General features: G+C 46.9%; 1 protein-coding gene across 2 annotated transcripts in view; it reads right to left on the bottom strand.

Moving 5' to 3' along the window:
* The window catches only part of LMO1 (LIM domain only 1), a 222,843-nt gene that overhangs the window by 48,095 nt on the left and 149,703 nt on the right, over window positions 1–25,045 (bottom strand). For both annotated transcript variants that reach the window (XM_077453669.1, XM_077453668.1), the window contains exon 2: window positions 4,129–4,342. In XM_077453669.1, coding sequence (XP_077309795.1) covers window positions 4,129–4,342 — 214 coding nt within the window. The remainder of the gene's footprint in view (window positions 1–4,128; window positions 4,343–25,045) is intronic.

Raw genomic sequence — 25,045 nt, 5'->3', positions numbered from 1 at the left:
CCCGCCGCTCACAGTCACGCCCAGTCCCGCCCTATGATGGACACAGGGACTGGGCGTGACTGTAAGCCGAGCCGAGTACACTTGGCTACTCCCGGCTCTGCTCGGGACTGCGAGAGGACCAGAGAGCCGCCGAGATACACAGGACTCTGTATCTCGGCAGCGCCATTTTTAAACTACAAGACTGCAATGACAAGGCTGCAGATTACAAGGCTACACTGACAAGGCAAATGACACTGGGCAAGGCTGCAGATGGATGGGCAAGGCTGCAGATGGACACTGATAAGGCTGCATTGATGGGCATTTAAATGTAAGTTTTTTCCTTAAACTTCCCTCCTAAAAGTTTTTTCCTTAAAATTCCCTCCTAAACTTGGGGTGCGTGGTATACGCCGGCGCGTGTTATACGCCGATAAATACGGTAATGTATGGAAGGTAGGGCCCGAAAGCAGGGGTCAAGTCCTGGGAAAAAAAGTGTGGGAACTCCCACCCAAGATCCATTCCCCCACCAAAAAAAAAAAAAAAAAGGTACGCTCATATGCATATATACTGCACAGAAAATACAGTACAACATTTATTGTAAAGTGCCAGTTTACAAAAACAAAATAACGTGTCAAACAAAACAATCAACACAATGGGTGATGATCTTTCCCTCGCAGGGAATTTCTACCACAAATACACCCTGTTCCAAATTCTGTTACACAGCCCATTAGAAAATATCCCACAAACAGGAATAAGTATTGGCAGAGTATTGAAGAGTATTGGCAGGGTATTGCAGAGTATTGGCAGGGTATTGCAGAGTATTGATAGGGTATTGCAGAGTATTGGCAGGGTATTGCAGAGTATTGGCAGGGTATTGCAGAGTATTGATAGGGTATTGCAGAGTATTGGCAGGGTATGTATTGAAGAGTATTGGCAGAGTATTGCAGAGCATCGGCAGGGTATGTATTGGCAGGGTATTGCAGAGTATTGATAGGGTATTGCAGAGTATTGGCAGGGTATTGCAGAGTATTGATAGGGTATGTATTGTAGAGTATTGATAGGGTATTGCAGAGTATTGGCAGGGTATTGCAGAGTATTGGCAGGGTATGTATTGGCAGGGTATTGCAGAGTATTGATAGGGTATTGCAGAGTATTGGTAGGGTATTGCAGAGTATTGGCACAGTATTGCAGAGTATTGATAGGTTATTGCAGAGTATTGGTAGGTTATTGCAGAGTATTGGCAGGGTATGTATTGTAGAGTATTGGCAGAGTATTGTAGAGTATTGGCAGGGTATGTATTGGCAGGGTATTGCAGAGTATTGGCAGGGTATGTATTGCAGAGTATTGATAGGGTGTGTATTGTAGAGTATTGATAGGGTATTGCATAGTATTGGCAGGGTATTGCAGGCTATTGGCAGGGTATTGCAGAGTATTGGCAGGGTATTGCAGAGTATTGGCAGGGTATTGCAGAGTATTGGCAGGGTATGTATTGCAGAGTATTGGCAGGGTATTGCAGAGTATTGATAGGGTATTTATTGCAGAGTATTGGCAGGGTATTGCAGAGTATTGATAGGGTATGTATTGCAGAGTATTGGCAGGGTATTGCAGAGTATTGATAGGGTATGTATTGCAGAGTATTGGCAGGGTATTGCAGAGTATTGATAGGGTATGTATTGCTGAGTATTGGCAGGGTATTGCAGAGTATTGGCGGGGTATGTATTGCAGAGTATTGCAGAGTATTGGCAGGATATTGAAGAGTATTGGAAGAATATTGAAGAGCATTGATAGGGTATTGCAGGGTGTGTATTGGCAGAGTATTGGCAGGGTATTGCAGAGTATTGGCAGGGTATGTATTGCAGAGTATTGGCAGAGTATTGCAGAGTATTGACAGGGTATTGCAGAGTATTGGCAGGGTATTTATTGGCAGAGTATTGGCAGGGTATTGCAGAGTATTGATAGGGTATTGCAGGGTGTGTATTGGCAGAGTATTGGCAGGGTATTGCAGAGTATTGGCACAGTATTGCAGAGTATTGATGGGGTATTGCAGAGTATTGGCAGGGTATTGCAGAGTATTGGCAGGGTATTGAAGAGTATTGGCAGAGTATTGGCAGAGTATTGGCAGAGTATTGAAGAGTATTGGCAGGGTATTGCAGAGTATTGGCAGGGTATGTATTGCAGAGTATTGGCAGAGTATTGGCAGAGTATTGCAGAGTATTGACAGGGTATTGCAGAGTATTGGCAGGGTATTTATTGGCAGAGTATTGGCAGGGTATTGCAGAGTATTGCAGAGTATTGGCACAGTATTGCAGAGTATTGATAGGGTATTGCAGAGTATTGGCAGGGTGTTGCAGAGTATTGGCAGGGTATGTATTGCAGAGTATTGGCAGGATATTGAAGAGTATTGGCAGAGTATTGAAGAGTATTGGCAGGGTATTGCAGAGTATTGGCAGGGTATGTATTGGCAGGGTATTGCAGAGTATTGGCAGGGTATTGCAGAGTATTGACAGAGTATTGCAGAGTATTGATAGGGTACTGCAGAGTATTGGCAGGGTATTGCAGAGTATTGGCAGGGTATGTATTGCAGAGTATTGGCGGGGTATTGCAGAGTATTGGCAGGGTATGTATTGCAGAGTATTGGCGGGGTATTGCAGAGTATTGGCGGGGTATTGCAGAGTATTGATAGGGTAGTGCAGAGTATTGATAGGGTAGTGCAGAGTATTGATAGGGTATTGCAGAGTATTGGCAGGGTATTGCAGAGTATTGATACTGATAGGGTATTGCAGAGTATTGATAGGGTATTGCAGAGTATTGGCAGGGTATTGCAGAGTATTGATAGGGTACTGCAGAGTATTGGCAGGGTATGTATTGCAGAGTATTGGCGGGGTATTGCAGAGTATTGGCGGGGTATTGCAGAGTATTGATAGGGTAGTGCAGAGTATTGATAGGGTAGTGCAGAGTATTGATAGGGTATTGCAGAGTATTGGCAGGGTATTGCAGAGTATTGATACTGATAGGGTATTGCAGAGTATTGATAGGGTATTGCAGAGTATTGGCAGGGTATTGCAGAGTATTGATAAGGTATTGCAGAGTATTGGCAGGGTATTGCAGAGTATTGATACTGATAGGGTATTGCAGAGTATTGATGAGTATTGGCAGGGTATTGCAGAGTATTGATGAGTATTGGCAGGGTATTGCAGAGTATGGATGAGTATTGGCAGGGTATTGCAGAGTATGGATGAGTATTGGCAATTTGGCAGGGTATTGCAGAATGCAACTTACTTACACACTAGTGACTGACCTCCTGGTATTTATTCTCTTTCCTTCTGTTCTAGGGGGAGAAGAAGTAAACTTGAAAAGTGCAGCGGCTGTGGCAACAGGAGGCACTGGGTAGAGGGGAGCGGGAGGACAGTCCGGCGCGCAGCGTGTGTCACACTGACTGACGGTCTCGCGCCAGTGCGTGCCCACGTGCACGGCCGAAGTCATGTGACCGGTTGCTAGATGCGGAGCGGCCCCTGCCTAGCAACCAGTCACTCGGCGGCTGAGGAGCGGCGCGGACTACGCGCTGCATAGCCTCAGCCCGGCTCAGACAGCTAATGGGAACGGCGTTCCCGCTGTGGAAATAGTATGGGAACGCCGTTCCCATGCGTTCCCGCAGCACTCGAGCCCTGCCCGAAAGTGACTCAAGCCCAGGGGCCCCCACCGCCCTAAGTCCTGCCCTGCATTCTAGCGGTGTGCCCCCTCCAGACTCTTCACCAGAAATCTCAGATGACCATGTCCCCTGCCACACTCTGTGGTTCCATCCACCAGCCCCTGCATCACCGATGAGTCCTGTAAGCTACATAGGGGTCAGAGGAGTCAAGGAGGAGTCAAAGGAACCACAGCCCGTGGCGGGGGAGTGAGGCATCTGAAACCCCTGGATGTGCCGGATTCCAAAGAGTCTTGGTCGGCAGCATTGTAATTGAGGGGAGGCAGGAGATATGGGCCGTATAATGTCTCTTCTCTTGCAGGAAGCTGCCCCTTTTCAATCCTTTACGGCAATCTCATTCTCTCAGTCATACCTACAGGGCTTTCCTCATGGGAATTCTAGCGACATTTTGCCCCATAAGACACATTTCTTTTCCCACCATGCATCCAAAATCTTAGTGCTCTTACCGTAAGTAATCTCTGCGACAAAGTATAAGGTTTGCTTTCGTGTAGAGCGTTGAGCCGACCTCGCCCAAGCGGCAGTCGCAGCAGGCGCATTTTAAGCAGTCTTCATGCCAGTACTTGTCCAATGCCTTGAGCAGGTAGCGGTCCTTGATCTTCCGGTTACACCCCGCGCACCCTTTCTGTTTTCCCTTTGGCTGGACTGAGAGCATCGGCACTCCTAGAGGAGGAGAACAGAGTGTCAGACTTGGGGGGTCTTTACAACAGACAACATTTCAAAGTCATTTCCACACTTGGGTGGATTTTCCAAAGCAGCAAAGACCGAAGACCGATCCCCTATGAAAGGGAATCTTCACTCAGGTTAATTTTCGGTTCATTTTGAACTTCCAACCATGTGCAAGGGAGATTAAGAAAAAAAGCAGAACTTTTTTCTTGCACATGATTGGATGATTAAGGTGAACATGGCTTCACTTATTCATAAGTCTAAGTGGCTTTGCCCTATTCACTAAACTTAAAGAGCAACTATTTTCTAAAATCACCCGCCTCTGGTCCTTTGGTTAACAAGCTGCATCATTATAAAGAACGTCGACATCCAACCTTCACAGGAAATATACAACATTGTATTCATATGATATAGGATATGACTAGAGGGATCACCAGCAGGAGGTCCCAATTCCTCTATATAGATCTTTATATCACTTTCGGGGGGAAAATACATAGAATTCTGGGGTACATCACCGGCAGGAGGAAGGAGGTCCTGATTCCTCTATATAGATCTTTATATCACTAGAGGGGTCACCAGCAGGAGGAAGGAGGTCCTGATTCCTCTATATAGATCTTTATATCACTAGAGGGGTCACCAGCGGGAGGAAGGAGGTCCTGATTCCTCTATATAGATCTTTATATCACTAGAGGGGTCACCGGCAGGAGGAAGGAGGTCCTGATTCCTCTATATAGATCTTTATATCACTAGAGGGGTCACCGGCGGGAGGAAGGAGATCCCGATTCCTCTATATAGAGCTTTATATCACTAGAGGGGTCACCAGCAGGAGGAAGGAGGTCCTGATTCCTCTATATAGATCTTTATATCACTAGAGGGGTCACCAGCAGGAGGAAGGAGGTCCTGATTCCTCTATATAGATCTTTATATCACTAGAGGGGTCACCGGCAGGAGGAAGGAGGTCCTGATCCCTCTATATAGATCTTTATATCACTAGAGGGGTCACCGGCAGGAGGAAGGAGGTCCTGATCCCTCTATATAGATCTTTATATCACTAGAGGGGTCACCAGGAGGGGGAAGGAGGTCTTGATTCCTCTATATAAATCTTTATATCACTAGAGGGGTCACCGGCAGGAGGAATGAGGTCCCGATTCCTCTATATAGATCTTTATATCACTAGAGGGGTCACCGGCAGGAGGAATGAGGTCCTGATTCCTCTATATAGATCTTTATATCACTAGAGGGGTCACCGGCAGGAGGAAGGAGGTCCTGATTCCTCTATATAGATCTTTATATCACTAGAGGGGTCACCAGCAGGAGGAAGGAGGTCCTGATTCCTCTATATAGATCTTTATATCACTAGAGGGGTCACCAGCAGGAGGAAGGAGGTCCTGATTCCTCTATATAGATCTTTATATCACTAGAGGGGTCACCAGCGGGAGGAAGGAGGTCCTGATTCTTCTATATAGATCTTTATATCACTAGAGGGGTCACCGGCGGGAGGAAGGAGGTCCCGATTCCTCTATATAGATCTTTATATCACTAGAGGGGTCACCGGCAGGAGGAAGGAGGTCCTGATTCCTCTATATAGATCTTTAGAGTTGTGCTCAAAAGTTTCCACCCCCCTGGCAGAAATGGTGAAGTTTTGGCATTGATAGTAAAAATGCAAAAAAAATCTCTCTCATTTAAGGATAGCGATGATATGAAGCAATTTATTATCACATTGTTGCTTGGCTCATTTTTAAATCATAATAACAGAAATAACCCAAATGGCCCTGATGAAAAGCTCCCCCGGAATGTTTGGCGTTGGTACAGACACACACGAGTTACCAGTCATGTAAGTAACTCAGTTAAAATAAACAGAGTTGCGTAACGCAGTTACTTTAGAGGGTAACGAGATATCTAACTGATTACTCTTCCCCTCATGGTAACTCAGTCCCCATTACTTGGGCGGCGTTATCGCAATTACATCTACCGCCCGGGAGGCCCCGCCATGGCCGCGCTGCCTGGCCATTCGTTCCGCCGCGGGGGAGGGTGGGGCTTTCGCCCGCTGAGCTGAGAAGAGGCTGAGACTCAGAGAGACTGTCTGGACCGCCCCATCCCGCCCCGCCTATCCAGAGAGAGAGAGAATGTAGGGAGGCGGGGCGGACACCGAAAAATGAAGTCAGCTGACCAGCTGACACCAATCGAGTGAAGGGGAGGGTCTCTCTCTCTCTCCCCATGAGGAAAGGCATCCCTGGAGACATTCAAATAAGTCACTGATGATTCGAATTGCAGTTCAATAAATCCATCCCAAGTCCTCCACCACCTCTGCTTCTTACTGATCCCATCCCTACCCACCCACCATCACTTCTACAACAGAGGTAATGGGGAGGATAGGGGAGGAATGAGATCAGTGGCGGCGGGGGATGGGATCAGTAAGAGGCAGAGGTGGTGGTGGTGGGAGAGGATGGCACCACCACCGCTGCCACCCCCCAAGTACCACGCTGCCTGCCACCCCCCCAAGTGCACCACCACCACTGCCACCCCCCCAAGTACCACCGCTGCAACCCCCTCAAGTACCACTGCTGCCACCCCTCAAGTACCACAGCTGCCACCCCCTCAAGTACCACCGCTGCCACCCCTCAAGTACCACCACTGCCACCCCTCAAATACCACCGCTGCCACCCCCTCAAGTACCACCGCTGCCACCCCCTCAAGTACCAGCACTGCCACCCCCTCAAGTAACACTGCTGCCACCCCTCAAGTACCACTGCTGCCACCCCTCAAGTACCACCGCTGCCACCCCCTCAAGTACCACCGCTGCCACTCCCTCAAGTACCACCACTGCCACCCCCTCAAGTACCACTGCTGCCACCCCTCAAGTACCACCACTGCCACCCCCACAAGTACCACTGCTGCCACCCCTCAAATACCACCGCTGCCACCCCCTCAAGTACCGCCGCTGCCACTCCCTCAAGTACCACCACTGCCACCCCCTCATGTACCACCACTGCCACCCCCTCAAGTACCACCGCTGCCACTCCCTCAAGTACTACTGCTGCCACCCCTCAAGTACCACCGCTGCCACCCCCTCAAGTACCACCGCTGCCACTCCCTCAAGTACCACCACTGCCACCCCCTCAAGTACCACTGCTGCCACCCCTCAAGTACCACCACTGCCACCCCCACAAGTACCACTGCTGCCACCCCTCAAATACCACCGCTGCCACCCCCTCAAGTACCACCGCTGCCACTCCCTCAAGTACCACCACTGCCACCCCCTAATGTACCACCACTGCCACCCCCTCAAGTACCACCGCTGCCACTCCCTCAAGTACCACTGCTGCCACCCCTCAAGTACCACCGCTGCCACCCCTCAAGTACCACCGCTGCCACCCCCTCAACATTTGGGTTCAAATAAATACCAAATGTTCTAAAATACTGTATATGATGTTTTTATTCTTCAGTTAATATAAACATCTTTGATATGAAAGATGTTATAGAACGTAATTGCATCATAGAATATTTAAAAAAAAGTCACAGTTACTTTGCTGAGTAACTAATTACTTTTCCAATGTAGTAATTGAGTTACTAACGCAATTAATTTTTGGGAGAAGTCATTTGTAACTTAACTAATTACTTTTTTAAAGTAAGATGACCAACACTGCGAGTTACAATGGCAACCAAAGGTTAAATTCCCACATGTGTGGCTTTTTAAATTGAAATGAGTGTTTGTGTATAAATAGTCAATGAGTTTGTTAGCTCTCACGTGGATGCGCGGAGCAGACATGGTACTGAGTAGGGATGAGCCGAACACCCCCCCGGTTCGGTTCGCACCAGAACCTTCAAACGGACCGAAAATCATTACAAACTTTTAAACCCTATTTAACGTTCAAAATCAAAAGTGCTAATTTTAAAGGCTAATATGCAAGATATGCAACAGACAACACCAGCAATAAAGGGTAGATACAGGTGTATACTGCGCTGGAGGCACACAACACCCACTAACTCCTGCAGATGCCTGTATTAGAGAACACCAGCAATAAAGGGTAGATACAGGTGTATACTGTGCTGGAGGCACACAATACCCACTAACTCCTGCAGATGCCTGTATTACAGAACACCAGCAATAAAGGGTAGATACAGGTGTATACTGCGCTGGAGGCACACAACACCCACTAACTCCTGCAGATGCCTGTATTACAGAACACCAGCAATAAAGGGTAGATACAGGTGTATACTGTGCTGGAGGCACACAACACCCACTAACTCCTGCAGATGCCTGTATTACAGAACACCAGTAATAAAGGGTAGATACAGGTGTATACTGTGCTGGAGGCACACAACACCCACTAATTCCTGCAGATGCCTGAGAAAAGAACACACTGTCCCTGCCTATCTAACTCTTTCCCTGCACGCCGGAACACACTACAAAAGGCCGCCGCGCTGGCGGCCTTGTGTAGTGTGGGGCGTGTATTAAATCCCCCTGAGCTATAATTATGGCTCTCCTGGCTGGCGACGACCCAATGCGGGGGGTTACAGTGCATGCTTGGCCAATCATGAGCCAGCAATGCACTGCGATGGCGTAGTGCATTGTGGGCCGTCCGGGCCACACGAATTTGGTGCAAACGGTCCACAAAGTTCTGAATTCGCCGAACAGACGAATGGCCGATGTTCGAGTCGAACACAGAGCTCATCCCTAGTACTGAGCCAAGGAGAGCAGAAAAGAACTGTCAAAAGACCTGCGTAACAAGGTAATGGAGCTTTATAAAGATGGAAAAGGATATAAAAAGATAACAAACGCTACAAACCAAAGTTACAGAGGAGGCCTTCCACTCAAATTATTGCTCTCACTCGAAGCGATACCCGATGTGTGGTTTAAACGTTGTTTACATATGTGGGCACGATCTATGTATGCGTTCTCTTCTGCGTGCGAGCACGAGGGTACGGGTGCTTTCATTTTCTATTTCATTTACTTTTTTTCTATTTTTACACTTTCTCTTTTATTTTTTATTTTTTTTTATCACTTTTATTCCTATTACAGGGAATGTAAACATGACAGGGCATGACAGGTCCTCTTTACAGAGAGATCTGGGGGTCTATAAGTCCCCCACATTTCTCCTGTAGGCTGAAAAGCCTGAGATGAAAAAAAAAATGATCTCAGCTTCCCAGCCAAAAAAAAAATGTTTTTGGTTGCTGGTGTTCTGTCAGAAACAGATTAGGGAATGGAAGTGACGTTACGTCAGCTGCGCCTGCGTTCCACCGCTATCAGGTTTGCTAATGTGACAGAAGGCATGCAGTCAGAAGAAGGCGGTGGACATCTTACTACACCCTGCTACGTCTTGAATTTCATAGTCATTTTAGCAATAAAGTGAGCGTATATAAATAAACATATTTTAGTTACATCTGTGATGCTGTTTTGATGTTACATTTTGAAAGAAGCTGGACTCCAGCAGTAGGAATGTGGTGGAGGCCATGTTGGTACACCCAGTAGAAGGAATGTGGTAGAGGACACGTTGGTACACCCAGCAGTAGGAAGGTGGTGGAGGCCACGTTGGTACACCCAGCAGTAGGAAGGTGGTGGAGGCCATGTTGGTACACCCAGCAGTAGGAAGGTTGTGGAGGCCATATTGGTACACCCAGCAGTAGGAAGGTGGTGGAGGCCATGTTGGCACACACAGCAGTAGGAAGGTGGTGGAGGCCATGTTGGTACAGCCAGCAGTAGGAATGTGGTTGAGGCCACATTGGTACACCCAGCAGTAGGAAGGTGGTGGAGGCCATATCGGTACACCCAGCAGTAGGAAGGTGGTGGAGGCCATATCAGTACACCCAGCAGTAGGAAGGTGGTGGAGGCCATGTTGGTACACCCAGCAGTAGGAAGGTGGTGGAGGCCATGTTGGTACACCCAGCAGTAGGAAGGTGGTGGAGGCCATGTTGGTACACCCAGCATTAGGAAGTTTGTGGAGGCCATATTGGTACACCCAGCAGTAGGAAGGTGGTGGAGGCCATGTCGGCACACCCAGCAGTAGGAAGGTGGTGGAGGCCATGTCGGCACACCCAGCAGTAGGAAGGTGGTGGAGGCCATGTTGGTACAGCCAGCAGTAGGAAGGTGGTGGAGGCCATATTGGTACACCCAGCAGTAGGAAGGTGGTGGAGGCCATGTCGGTACACCCAGCAGCAGGAAGGTGGTGGAGGCCATATCAGTACACCCAGCAGTAGGAAGGTGGTGGAGGCCATGTTGGTACACCCAGCAGTAGAAAGGTGGTGGAGGCCATGTCGGTACATCCAGCAGTAGGTAGGTGGCAGAGGCCATGTTGCTACACCCCGCACTGCTCAGCGCTAAACCTTTAGGCTTTCAAAATAAAACATCCAAACATCATCACAGATGTCAATATACTATATTTATTTATATCCATTCACTTTATTGCTAAAATGATAGTTAAATTCAAGATGTAGCTGGGTGTAGTAAGATGTCCGCTGCCTTCTTCAGACTGCAGGTGTTCTGTCAGTGGAGCAAACCTGGTAGCAGTAGAACGTATGTGCCGCTGATGGAACATCACTTCTGTTACCTAATCTGATGGGTCGCCGATTCTGATGAAACACCGGTGCCGGAAGTGACATCATAACATCACACTTGGCCTCCAAAGATCAAAGAGATGCCGAGGGACCATCTGGGTCCTCAGTCAGCTCTATGGTAAATGGCCGCCGCCGGCCAATTCATTCTCTGGCTCACCGATCGCATTGGTTGAGCCAGTAGAAGCACGGCTCTGCCGCCTATAAAAACAATCGAGCAGCTGAACAGCTGCACCCATCCTCCCGATATCTCCACCCAGACTCCTCTCAGGCAGTTTTCAGACATTTTAGTGTTAGAAATAGCGACTGAAAACTGCCTCCCATTGATTTCAGTGCGTCTTTTCACTCTGGGGCGGTGCGCTTGCGGGACATTAGGAAAAGTCCTGCAAGCAGCATCTTTGGGACTGTTTGGGAGCCATGTATTCAGCTCTCCCAAAACGCCCTGCCCATTGCAATGAATGATTAAAAGCACCCATGCTACGATGCTTCTGAATCGCTTTTCAGGAGCTTAGACAGTGCCGCAACACTGGTACATTTAGCTCCTTCTTCGGCCGCTAGCGGGGGTTAAAAGCCCCCCGCTATTGGCCGAAAAGCGCCTCTTAAACAGCGGTAAAGCGCCGCTAAAATGAGTGCCGCTTTACCGCTAACGTCTGGTGGCCCCAATGTGAAAGGGTTCTTAAAGCGGAGTTGCACCCAAAAGTGAAACTTCCGTTTGTTCTCCCCCCCCAGTGCCACATTTGGGGGGAGGAGGGGGAACGACGACCTGTTTTTGACAGGTCCACCTTCCCCACTTCCAGGGGATGGCGCGGTCTCTCGGAAGTTCAGCCCCTGTCCTCCTCCCTCTGCCGCCAGGCCAATTAGAAAGAGTGCAGTGCGCATCACGCACGAGCAGTAGGGGACCGGCTGTGGAGAGCAAAAAGGCTTCACTGTCGGGTTCCCTTGTTGGCAATGGCAGCGGCTGCCCCCGACCTGCCGGGCTCTCTGGACAGGAAAGTGCCAGACAGGGGTGGGCGGATCTCCACTTTAAAGCCCAGGATGTCATGTGAAGTCCAGTGGTATGGATGTGTAAAAACTTCAGGCCTAAAAAAATTTTTTTTTTTAAACGTTTGCAAAAAAAATGCAAAAACAGCGCTGGCGGTGAAAGCAGTAAACGACAGCCGCCATTTCAAAAAGACCGAAAATCAATTTGGAAATGGCGCGTTGGTGCGTTTAAGGTTGTAAAGCTGATAGGAGGCGGATACGGTTTTTCCGATATAAAGCAGATACTATTTTTTTTTGCGGCTCCGTTACGCTGTTCCAGTATGGAATGCGTATTTTGTAATTCATGGCGTTGGGGGAGTGTCATTCTATATAAAGGATGAATAAAACGCTACACAACCGGCGGCGGCCTCCTTCCCGCGCTCCCCTTCCTAGACGAATAAAGTCCGGTTAATCCATGCAGCGGGCGTTAATAGCCGCCGTATACTTGACATTTTGTAGAAGTGGTAAATGGGGGGCCGCGGGGGCCGACACTCACGGCGCGGCAGACGCGCTCCTTTACTGTAATAACTGACCTGGTGAAGCTAAAAGCTTCGGGACAAACAGCACTTAAGACAGTTTCACACAAACACTGAAGTATTGATCCATTTGATAACAAAGTAGCTGCACTGCCATGGAGACGGGTCAGAGAAAAATCCACTTAGAGGTTTTTCAAAGTTGCAGTTTTTTTTTTTTCTCGCCCGTCTCCTCGGCGCAGATAATGATTTAAAATGGCAAATCGTTCACGCTGCCTGTAAGTGTGCATTTACCCTCCTCCGCTGCTCCAGTTAATACATTTAAATGGTAAAAATAAATATATTCGCTGCCTGTTTTAGACACGTTAAGTGCCGCCGACTTTTTTTTTGTCTCGGCCTGGCGTTCCCAGAATTCTCCTGTCTGGGGCGCGAAAACGCCCAGGAGAAGGGGAACGCCGGGGAAAAGCAGAAAGATTTAGCAGTAAATATGTAAAAGGGATTGCGAACAGAACATCGTCTATATATCTGGAAGACTCAGAGCCTTATCACCAGCAATACGGGCCGCCATTTTATCGGCGAGTAAACAAGTAACCCTACAGGAATTGTAGTCATGCACCGCTGTGCATCGGTGCAAGGAGGAGGAGGCATTTCCTCAGTCTCCCCTCCCCCAGTGATCAGAATGTACATTGTAACTTAGTAGAAGGAGGAGGAGTCATTTCCTCAGTCTCCTCTTCCCCAGTGATCAGTCTGTACATTGTAACTTTGTAGAAGGAGGATGAAGCATTTTCTCAGTCTCCCCCTCCCCCAATGATCAGACTGCACATTTTAACTTTGTAGTAAGCTACAAGGTGAGAGGCTGAAGCAGGGGCTGATCTGTGTCAGACATTTGTGAACGTAGCCAAGAATCATAGAGGCACCAGAATTGACATGATGTTGTCATATGTGGCCTGGCAGTCCAGAAGTAGATGGTGTCCGTGGATGATGGCTGAACAAACTTGTTGCCTTCCTTCTGGAGAGAAGGCATTGTCAAGGGGAGTATTTTCTGTTGCCTGAAGACACATCAATTTGCATGTAATTAGATATCCAAAACAACTGTTTAGTGCAACACAACAGCAAAATCATCTGCATCATCTTTCTGGAATCCTAAAAAAAAATAGGCACATGGAGCTGACCCCAACATAGAAGTAAAGGAAAGAACCTGAAAAAAAAGAGGTAGAGGAGCCAACCTCAACAAAGAGGTAGAGGAACTAAGACTAACAAAGAGGTAGAGGAACTACGACTAACAAAGAGGTAGAGGAGCCAACCTCAACAAAGAGGTAGAGGAACTAAACCTCAACAAATAGGTAGAGGAGCCAACCTCAACAAAGAGGTAGAGGAACTAAACCTCAACAAAGGGGTAGAGGAGCCAACCTCATCAAAGAGGTAGAGGAACTAAACCTCAACAAAGAGGTAGAGGAGCCAACCTCAACAAAGAGGTAGAGGAACTAAGACTAACACAGAGGTAGAGGAACTACGACTAACAAAGAGGTAGAGGAGCCAACCTCAACAAAGAGGTAGAGGAACTAAACCTCAACAAATAGGTAGAGAAGCCAACCTCAACAAAGAGGTAGAGGAGCCAACCTCAACAACGAGGTAGAGGAACTACGACTAACAAAGAGGTAGAGGAGCCAACCTCAGCAAAGAGGTAGAGGAGCCAACCTCAACAAAGAGGTAGAGGAGCCAACCTCAACAAAGAGGTAGAGGAACTAAACCTCAACAAAGAGGTAGAGGAGCCAACCTCATCAAAGAGGTAGAGGAACTAAACCTCAACAAAGAGGTAGAGGAGCCAACCTCAACAAAGAGGTAGAGGAACTAAGACTAACACAGAGGTAGAGGAACTACGACTAACAAAGAGGTAGAGGAGCCAACCTCAACAAAGAGGTAGAGGAACTAAACCTCAACAAATAGTTAGAGAAGCCGACCTCAACAAAGAGGTAGAGGAGCCAACCTCAACAACGAGGTAGAGGAACTACGACTAACAAAGAGGTAGAGGAGCCAACCTCAGCAAAGAGGTAGAGGAGCCAACCTCAACAAAGAGGTAGAGGAGCCAACCTCAACAAAGAGGTAGAGGAACTGAGACTAACAAAGAGGTAAAAAAGACAACCCCAACAAATAGATAAAGGAGATGACCCCAACAAAGAGGTAAAGGAGCCAAAACCTAACAAAGAGGTAAATGTATCAATTCCAACAATGAAGTAGAGCAGATGACCCCAACAAAGAGGTAGATGAACTAAGACTAACAAAGAGGTGGAGGAGCTGATGCCAACAAAGAGGTGGAGGAGCTGACGCCAACAAAGAGGTGGAGGAGCTAATGCCAACAAAGAGGTGGAGGAGCTGATGCCAACACGAACAAAGGAGTAGAGGAGAGGACCCAAACAAAGAAGTAGAGAAGACAACCTAAACTACGAGAGGTAGAGGAGATGACCCCAACAAAGAGGTAGTGTAGTCAACCCAAACTATGACCTAGAGAAGCCAACCCAAACTAAAGAGGTAGATGAGCCAATGCTAAAAAAGAGGTAGAGGAGATGACCCTTATGCCGCGTACACACGACAGGACTTAAGTCTGACAGAGTTCTGACAGAATTCTGACGGAGTTCTGACAGAGTTCTGACGGACTTTCCGAATGAACGGACTTGGCCACACACAATCACACCAAAGTCCGACGGATTCGAACGTGATGACGTATGACTGGACTAGAATAAGGAAGTTCATAGCCAGTAGCCAATAGCTGCCCTAGCGTCGGTTTTAGTCCGTCAGACTAGCACACACACGAGCGGATTTCTGGGTCCGGCAGAGTTCTGGCGGAAAAATTTGAAGCATGTTCCATTTCTAAAGTCTGTCAGACTTTTGTGAATCAAAAGTCCGTTTCAGCCCACACACGATCGAATAGTCCGCCGGAATCATTCCGTCAGACTTTGGATGTTGAAAAGTCCGCTCGTGTGTACGGGGCTTAACAAAGAGGTAGAGAAGACAACCTAAACTACGAGAGGTAGAGGAGATGACCCCAACAAAGAGGTAGTGCAGCCAACCCAAACTATGACCTAGAGAAGCCAACCCAAACTACGACCTAGAGAAGCCAACCCAAATAAAGGAGGTAGATGAGCCAATGCTAATAAAAAGGTAGAGAAGCCAACACAAACAAAGAGGTAGAGGAGATGACCCTAACAAAGAAGTAGAGAAGACAACCTAAACTACGAGAGGTAGAGAAGATGACTCCAACAAAGAGGTAGTGCAGCCAACCCAAACTATGACCTAGAGAAGCCAACCCAAACTACGACCTAGAGAAGCCAACCCAAATAAAGGAGGTAGATGAGCCAATGCTAATAAAAAGGTAGAGAAGCCAACACAAACAAAGAGGTAGAGGAGATGACCCTAACAAAGAAGTAGAGAAGACAACCTAAACTACGAGAGGTAGAGGAGATGACCCCAACAAAGAGGTAGTGCAGCCAACCCAAACTATGACATAGAGAAGCCAACCCAAACTACGACCTAGAGAAGCCAACCCAAACTACGACCTAGAGAAGCCAACCCAAACTAAAGAGGTAGATGAGTCAATGCTAAAAAAGAGGTAGAGGAGATGACCCTAACAAAGAGGTAGAGAAGCCAACCCAAAATACGACCTAGAGAAGCTAACCCAAAATACGACCTAGAGAAGCCAACTCAAAATATGCCCTAGAGAAGATGACCCCCCCAACAAAAAGGTGGAGCCAGCTTAATAAAAGAGGCAAATGAGATAAGCGCCAGCAAAGGGTTAGAGGAAATTACCTACAAAAAAGATTAGAGGAACTGACTCAAACAAAGAGTTAGTGGAGCCGACCACCAACAAAGAGGTAGTGGAGCCAACCTCAACAAAGAGGTAGAGGAGCAGACTCCAACAAGAGGTAGAGGAGATGACACAGCAGAGAGGTAGAGAAGCCAAGCTCAGTAAAGGGGTTTAGGAAAAGACACAGAAATAGAGGTAGAGAAGACAACCCTAACAACAGCCAAGAGGACTCCTTTGAGGAGTCTTCTGGTGGAGACTGCGGGTCCTTCTATACAACTTTGAAAATAAGAATTGTTTTTGCAAGAAAAACATTTGAAATATCATTTTTATTTTCTCTCGTCGTAATGAACTGACCTCTTCTAATATTTCATTTGCTGCTAATCTCTGCAAAGGAAACTTGATGGACAAGACGATTTGAGTCTTCACAAGTCATCCTCCTCAGATCAGATTAAATCTAATAACGCTTTTCTTTAAATAAGAGAGAGGTATTTATTCCCGGGAAGGGGAATTTCCATTTAAAGTCTTCTGACGGATCTTTGTACAATCCTAATGAAATGTGTCCAGAATTATCCATCACAAGGAGCTTATCTTCGCTCATATTCTCTGCTCTCTTCATCTCCCGCCTCAATCAGCCAATAGATAGAAATTAAATTTACCTCCGGAAAGTTTTAATTAGCGGAGGAAAGGCCGCGCTGGAGGATGAAGTATATCGGCCCCTTTTAAAACCGGCTAACTTATCGGGAAACTCATCTTGATCCACCTGTCATCTGCTCTTCAAAGGGCTCGCCGAGACTTGAAGGGAAAAAAAAAGCGCAAAGTGACGGCAAGGACAGGAAGTGCAGATGGCTCTTCGGGTTGATAATGACTCTGTCACATCATTACTGAAGTTTGGGGGAAGGGGGGAGGGGCAACAGTTCTGATTTTTAAAACCTTATCCTTCAAACTACGATTTGTTACTAGAAGCTTCAAAGTGGAACGTCGGGAACTTTTTTTTTTTCAGTTCTGCTCAGACAAGGAGATGGGTTAGAACCTGAAGTCAGTACCAGGGCAGGGTCGTCCAGCTCCCACGGCAAGGATCCAGAACTGCGCCCCCCTCTCCCTGTTAACACATGCCTTAGAATGGGTGTACCACCTTGCATCCAGTCTTTGCCCCACTTGATTCACTGTTCCTGGGGGCAACTGCCCCTTCTGCCCACCCTTTGTCCAGGCTCTGCTTGGAATGTTCCCTCTCTTTTTAGTGACACCTGGATAGGAAATGAGGGAACATTGCCAATGGGGACACACATCATCTCACAACGTGCATTAAAAGCTGCAGCAAGTCATTTCCTGGCTGGAGGATGTCCAGCATCATCTAGAACAGGGGTCTTCAACCTTTCTAAACAAAAGGTCAGTTTACGGTCCTTCAGACTTTGGGGGGGGGGGGGGAGGGAGCCAGATTGTGGCCATCAGGAGTACAAAATTTCCCACCATCGGTCATTGGTGTGACTTAAGGGGAAATGAGCCCCATTGTGAGGAATTGCGCCCCTCCATTGCTGACAATGAATGAAATGTTGCCGCAGGGGCCAGATAAAAGCAAGCAAAGGGCCAAATCCGGCCCCTGGGCCACAGTTTGGAGACCACAGATCTTTCCTCTCCAGCCTGACTATCCCTGGCCCTCCCTTATCAATCATGGAGGCTCAGCAGCTTTTGTGGGCGTTACCTATGTAAATACAGCCTGCCTAGCCACGCCCACTCACCCAGACTGACTCCCACCCATCAAGGCATTTTGGATATTTTCATAACTCCTCCCAAGAGCCAGCCCACTGCTTGCATCAGGACTGAGGGCTCCCGAGAGGAGTGCTGGGGCCCGGGGGATGGGATGTTTTCAGGAAGCTATGTACCGCCCCCCCCTGCTGGCCCCTCCCACCAGTCAGCAATGCATAGAGAATCACAGAGACCTCACGTGATCCAAAATAAGGCATATAATGAAAATGGAAAGTGTGAAAAAAAAATGCTATAAATGTAATTTGGGTAAAGTGTTGCATGACCACGCAATTACTAGTTAAAGTAGCGCAGTGCTGAATAGCAAAAAGTGGCCTGGTCATGAAGAGGGGGGTAAAACCTTCCAATGGCTAAAGTGGTTGTAAAGGCAGGTGTTTTTTTTTTTTTACCTTAACCACTTGCCCTCTGGAAGATTTATCCGTCTTCATGACCAGGCCAATCTTTGCGATACGCCACTGCGTTACCAGACATGTGCAATTCCTTTCAGTCCAAATTAGTTTTTTTTTTTTTTTTTTTTTTACGAATTTCGACTAATTTGTTCATTCGAAAATATTCGAACAAAAACCTGTTTAGCGAATATTTCCGAATATTCGTAAATTCAAAAATTCGTAAATCTGAAATTCTAAATTCTAAAACCCAAAAATTAGAAAATCTGAAATTACTAATAATAACTTAATCCTATAGACTAATTTCCCTGCTGTCTATAGATGTTAAAATTCTTGCCAAAGTACTTGTTACCACTTTAACCACTTAAAGCGGGATTCCACCCTAAAGTGGAACCTCCGCTGATCGGAACCCTCCCCCCCTCCGGTGTCACAATTGGCACCTTTCAGGGGGGAGGGGGGTGGAGATACCTGTCAAAGACAGGTATTTACACCCACTTCCGGGCATAGACTCCGGTGGGAGTCTACGCCATTTCCTGCCCTGCCGCGCTGTCTGCTGGGACACACACGGGTTTCAGAGACAGCGCGGAGAATTCCTATTGCGCTGCGCGACTCGCACATGCGCAGTAGGGAACCGGGAAGTGAAGCCGATTCGCTTCACTTCCTGATTCCCTCACCTAGAATGGTGTCGGCATCGATGGACCCCGGGACAGGTGAGTGTCAATTTATTAAAAGTCAGTAGCTGTAGTATTTATAGCTGCTGGCTTTTAATATTTTTTTTGTAGGTGGAATCCCTCTTTAAGCCCCGGACCAATTGTCAGCCTAAGGACCAGAGGTCTTTTTACAATTTCGCACTGCACTGCTTTAACTGGTAATTGCGCGGTCATGCAATGTTGTACCCAAACGAAATTTGCGTCCTTTTCTTCCCACAAATAGAGCTTTTTTTTAATGGAATTTGATTGCCTCTGCGATTTTTATTTTTTGCAATATAAATGGAAAAAGACCGAAAATTTTGAGAAAAAAATATATTTTCTACTTTTTGTTGTAAGAAAAATCGAATAAGCTCAATTTTAGTCATACATTTAGGCCAAAATGTATTCAGCCACATGTCTTTAGTAAAAAAAATGTCAATAAGCGTATATTTATTGGTTTGCGCAAAAGTTATAGCGTCTACAAACTAGAGTACATTTTCTGGAATTTACACAGCTTTTAATTTATGACTGCCTATCTCATTTCTTGAGGTGCTAAAATGGCAGGGCAGTACAACCCCCCCCCCCCAAATGACCCCATTTTGGAAAGAAGACACCCCAAGGAAGTTGGGGAGAGGCATGTTGAGCCCATTGAATATTTTTGTTTGTCCCAAGTGATTGAATAATGACACAAAAAAAAAAAAAAAAGTTTACAAAAAGTTGTCATTAAATGATATATTCCTCACACATGCCATAGTTATATGTGGAATTGCACCCCAAAATATATTCTGCTGCTTCTCCTGAGTACGAGGATACCACATATGTGGGACTTTTTGGGAGTTTAGCTGCGTACGGCACCCTGAACACCAATCACCACCTTCAGGGTTTCTAAGGGTGCAAATTTTTGATTTCACTCCTCACTACCTATCACAGTTTCGAAGGCCATAAAATGCCAAAATAGCACAAACCCCCACAAATGACCCCATTTTGGAAAGAAGACACCCCAAGGAAGTTGGGGAGAGGCATGTTGAGCCCATTGAATATTTTTTTTTGTCCCAAGTGATTGAATAATGACACAAAAAATAAAAATAAAAAAGTTTACAAAAAGTTGTCACTAAATGATATATTGCTCACACATGCCATAGTTATATGTGGAATTGCACCCCAAAATATATTCTGCTGCTTCTCCTGAGTACGAGAATACCACATATGTGGGACTTTTTGGGAGTTTAGCTGCGTACGGCACCCTGAACACCAATCACTGCCTTCAGGGTTTCTAAGGGTGCAAATTTTTGATTTCACTCCTCACTACCTATCACAGTTTCGAAGGCCATAAAATGCCAAAATAGCACATAACCCCCCCAAATGACCCCATTTTGGAAAGTAGACACCCCAAGCTATTTACTGAGAGGCATGTTGAGTCTATGAAATATTTTATATTTTGCCACAAGTTGCAGGAATATTACAATTTTTTTTTTTTTTTTGCACAAAGTTGTCACTAAATGATATATTGCTCACACATGCTATGGGCATAAGTCAAATTACACCCCAAAATAAATTCTGCTGCTTCTCCTGAGTACAGGGATACCACATGTGGGGGACTTTTTGGGAGCCTAGCCACGTACGGGACCCCGAAAACCAATCACCACCTTCAGGATTTAAATATAAAACGTTACAGAAAAAACCTGTTAGCGATGGCAGGGATCAGGCCTGACTCTGCGATCGCTGCAGTTATGTGTTTAGTGTTTTGTAAGTGACGGTGATCGATCGATACTGCACTTGGGTGGGCTGGGCGGAGGGGCAAAACGCAGGTGCTAGCAGGTATCTGGGCTGATCCCGCTAACAATGCGTTTTTTTGGAACCCTAAACTGCTGGGGACCCTAGTATAGATCTGATCAGATCAGATATTGATCTGTTCAGATTCTATACCACTACGGGAGGTGTATGCTTTGCGCGTGGGTGTTAGCGGTACTGGCACTAACCTAGCGCTGCCTGGGGCGACGCAGACCCTGACCCTAAAACCGAATTGATATCACCTGCCGGGTGATCAGGGGGTTAAACCTTTATTGGGTAATAAATGGTGGGTGCCCTGATGCTATAAAAAAACAAACTTACCAGAGTCGCCCGTAACACTTACACGGTGATCACTGGTGAAAGGGTTAACTAATGGCAATCAGGGGGTTAAAATCTTTATTAGGTAGTATATGGGGGTCCCTGACGCTATATAAAAACCTGACAGGGAACCTAAATAACTAACTGGCTAACCAGCGTCACCAGTGACACTTATACGGTGATCGCTGGTGAAAGGGTTAACTAGGGGCAATCAGGGGGTTAAAACCATTATTGGGTAGTATATGGGGGTACCTAGCGCTATAAAAACCTGGCGGTGAACCTAAAAAAACCTAGCGACACTAGTGACACTAATGCAGCGATCAGAAAAATGATCGCTTTAGTGACACTGGCAAAAGGGGGTGAAAGGTTTAACTAGGGGCAATCAAGGGGTTAAAACCATTATTGGGGGGGGGGGTAGGGGGCTACCCTGGACCTAACACTAACTGCCCTGACAGTTTTTACTGTCACAACTGACACTGAATGCAGTGATCAGTAAATAAATGATCACTGCAATCAGTGACACTGTGACTGGGGGGGGAGGGGGGGTGATCGGGGGGGGGGGGGGGGTTTGTGTGCCTACATGTCAGCATAGTGTTGGTGCACTTACTTTCAGTGTTCTCCTCGCAGTCCGGTCAAAAAGACCGCCCCGAGGAGAATGGCATCACTTCCTCCCTGCCTGTGTTTACTATACACAGAGGGAGGAAGCTTCTAATTCGCCAGGAGCGATCGAGGGGGATGGCCAGAAACCAACAGCCATCCCCTCATCCCGGATCGCTCCTGAAGCGAAACGGACTGCCGCATCCAGCGGGAGGGGGTCCGATCGGACCCCCACCCGCTGGAAGGCAAGCACGTACATGTACGTGCTTGTGCCTGTCGGTGCCATTGCACCGACGTACATTGCCATGCGGCGGTCCTTAAGTGGTTAAATAGGTGGGAGGTTTGGTGAGCAGAAACCCCCTTCCATCAGAGTTCCCCTTTAATCACTTAACTGGTTCCCGACCGGCACACGCCGATGTACGTCGGCCGAATGGCGCGCACCAGTCGGGGGGCCTCCGTGAGTCGGATCGCGGGTCCTGCGGACTCGATCGCCGCGGGAACACCCGCGATCGTCTCACGGGGAGGAAGAACGGGGAGATGCTGATGTAAACAAGCATCTCCCCGTTCTGCCTAGTGACAGTGTCACTGATCTCTGCTCCCTGTGATCGGGAGCAGAGATCAGTGACGTGTCACACACAGCCACGCCCCCCACACTGTTAGAAACACTCCCCAGGACACACTTAACCCCTACACTGCCACTTAGTGGTTAACCCCTTCAATGCCAGTGTCATTTACACAGGAATCAGTGCATTTGTATAGCAGTGATCGCTGTATAAATGACAACGGTCCCAAAAATTTGTCAAAAATGTCCGATGTGTCTGCCATAATGTCGCAGTCACGATAAAAATCGCTGATCACCACCATTACTAGTAAAAAAAAAATTATTAATAAAAATGCCATAAAACTATCCCCTATTTTGTAAACGCTATAACTTTTGCGCAAATCAATCAATCGCTTATTGCGATTTTTTTTTTACCAAAAATATGTAAAAGAATACGTATCGGCCTAATTTGAGGGAAAAAATGTTTTTTTTTTTTTTTTTTTTTTTATATAAAAATAAAGAGCAACAATTTTGAAAAAAAAAACATTATTTTTTACATTTTGCTATAATAAAATTATTATATTTTTTTTCAAAATTGTCGCTATTTTTTGGTTTATAGCGCAAAAATAAAAAAAACACATAAAATACCACCAAAAGAAAGCTCTTTTTGTGGGGGAAAAAAAAGGTCTTCAGTTTTGTTTGGGAGCCGCGTCGCACGACCGCGCAATCGTCAGTTAAAGCGACGTGGCGCCGAATTGCAAACAAAAAGTGGTCTGGTCTTTGGCCAGCCAAATGGTCCGGGGGCTGAAGTGGTTAAGGACTATTTTTCAGACTCGATGTTTACAAGTTAAAATCAGTTCTTTTTGCTAGAAAATTACTTGGAACACCCAAACATATATATATATAATTTTTTTCAGACACCCTAGAGAATAAAATGGCGGTCGCTGTAATACTTTTTGTCTCACTGTATTTGTGCGGTGGTTTAACAAGAGCACTTTTTTTTTTTTTTAAGGAAAAAATACACTTTTTTGAATTAAAAAAATAAGACAACAGTAAAGTTAGTCCATTTTTTTTTTTTTTTTAATATTGTGAAAGATAATGTTACGCCGAGTGAATTGATTCTCACGCTTCAAAGTTGCGCCCGTTTGTGGAATGGGCGACAAACTTTTACCCTTAAAAATCTCCATAGGCGACGTTTAAAAATTTCTGTTCTATGAATGTTACGCATTTTGACACTTATGCCACTAAATCTTTACGTCTATATTGTGTCTCAGCCTACCCATACTTTTTTTTTATTATTTTTTTGTATTCGGATTATGGATGGGGGTGCACTATCCCCCCCTCCCCCCCCCCCCCGTGCACCTTATTCAAAGCCCCAGTATATGTAGATATACATTCCCCCCTTTCTTTGTATGCTGCTGTCAATCACAGCTAGTGACGAGGGGGCGGGGCTGAGTGCCGCTGTCTGTGTCAGTAGATGCAGGCAGCGAGTCCGCACGAGTGCCCCCCCCCCCCCCCCCCCCATAGGGACATAGCTTCCTACGGGAGCACCCGAGAGGAGAGTTAACATGTGCGATTCGTTTCGTACGAAAAAGACATACGAATTTCCGTAAATTCCTACATTCGGGAGGATCCGAAATAAGAATTTCTGTGCTTCCGAATTTTGTTCGAAATACAAAATTTTGTTTACGAATTTCGGGTTCCAAATTCCGTTACAACGGAAACCTGAGATGGTGTTTTGTGGACCAATCAGAGGTTTTCTTCTGCTGCTGAGAGGGGGTTGAGATGACCTTTTTTAATATGGGAGTGGGAGAGACTGGGACTGGAAGTCGATGGGAGATTCAGAATCGGACAAAATAAGAATGTTCTGTAATATTGTTTTATTATTGTCATAATAATTCTGATTATTCGTTATGAAGAAGTTGAAAACCCAGGAAGTCATCACAGCACAGGGATGGGGGGAGCCCCTCATAATTATCACAGCACAGGGATGGGGGGAGCCCCTCATAATTATCACAGCACAGGGATGGGGGGAGCCCCTCATAATTATCACAGCACAGGGATGGGGGGAGCCCCTCATAATGATCACAACACAGGGATGGGGGGAGCCCCTCATAATGATCACAGCACAGGGATGGGGGGGCCCCTCATAATGATCACAGCACAGGGATGGGGGGGCCCTCATAATGATCACAGCACAGGGATGGGGGGGGCCCTCATAATGATCGCAGCACAGGGATGTTGGGAGCCCCTCATAATGATCACAGCACAGGGGTGGGGGGGGCCCCTCATAATGATCACAGCACAGGGATGGGGGGAGCCCCTCATAATGATCAGAGCACAGTGATGGGGGAGCCCCTCATATTGATCACAGCACAGGGATGGGGGAGCCCCTCATATTGATCACAGCACAGGGATGGGGGGCAGGGGCCCCTCATAATGATCACAGCACAGGGATGGGGGGCCCCTCATAATGATCACAGCACAGGGATGTTGGAAGCCCCTCATAATGATCACAGCACAGGGATGGGGGGAGCCCCTCATAATGATCACAGCACAGGGATGGGGGGAGCCCCTCATAATGATCACAGCACAGGGATGGTGGGAGCCCCTCAATGATCACAGCACAGGGATGGGGGGAGCCACTCATATTGATCACAGCACAGGGATGGGGGGAGCCCCTCATAATGATCACAGCACAGGGATGGGGGGAGCCCCTCATAATTATCACAGCACAGGGGTGGTGGAAGCCCCTCATAATGATCACAGC

The sequence above is a fragment of the Lithobates pipiens genome, unplaced genomic scaffold (assembly GCF_037356315.1).
Source record: "Lithobates pipiens isolate NorthernLeopardFrog02 unplaced genomic scaffold, aLitPip1_a1.2 Scaffold_24, whole genome shotgun sequence".
Taxonomy (NCBI): Eukaryota; Metazoa; Chordata; class Amphibia; order Anura; family Ranidae; genus Lithobates; species Lithobates pipiens.
Note: the sequence above shows the minus strand (reverse complement) of the source record. Positions and strands in the feature narration are given on the sequence as shown.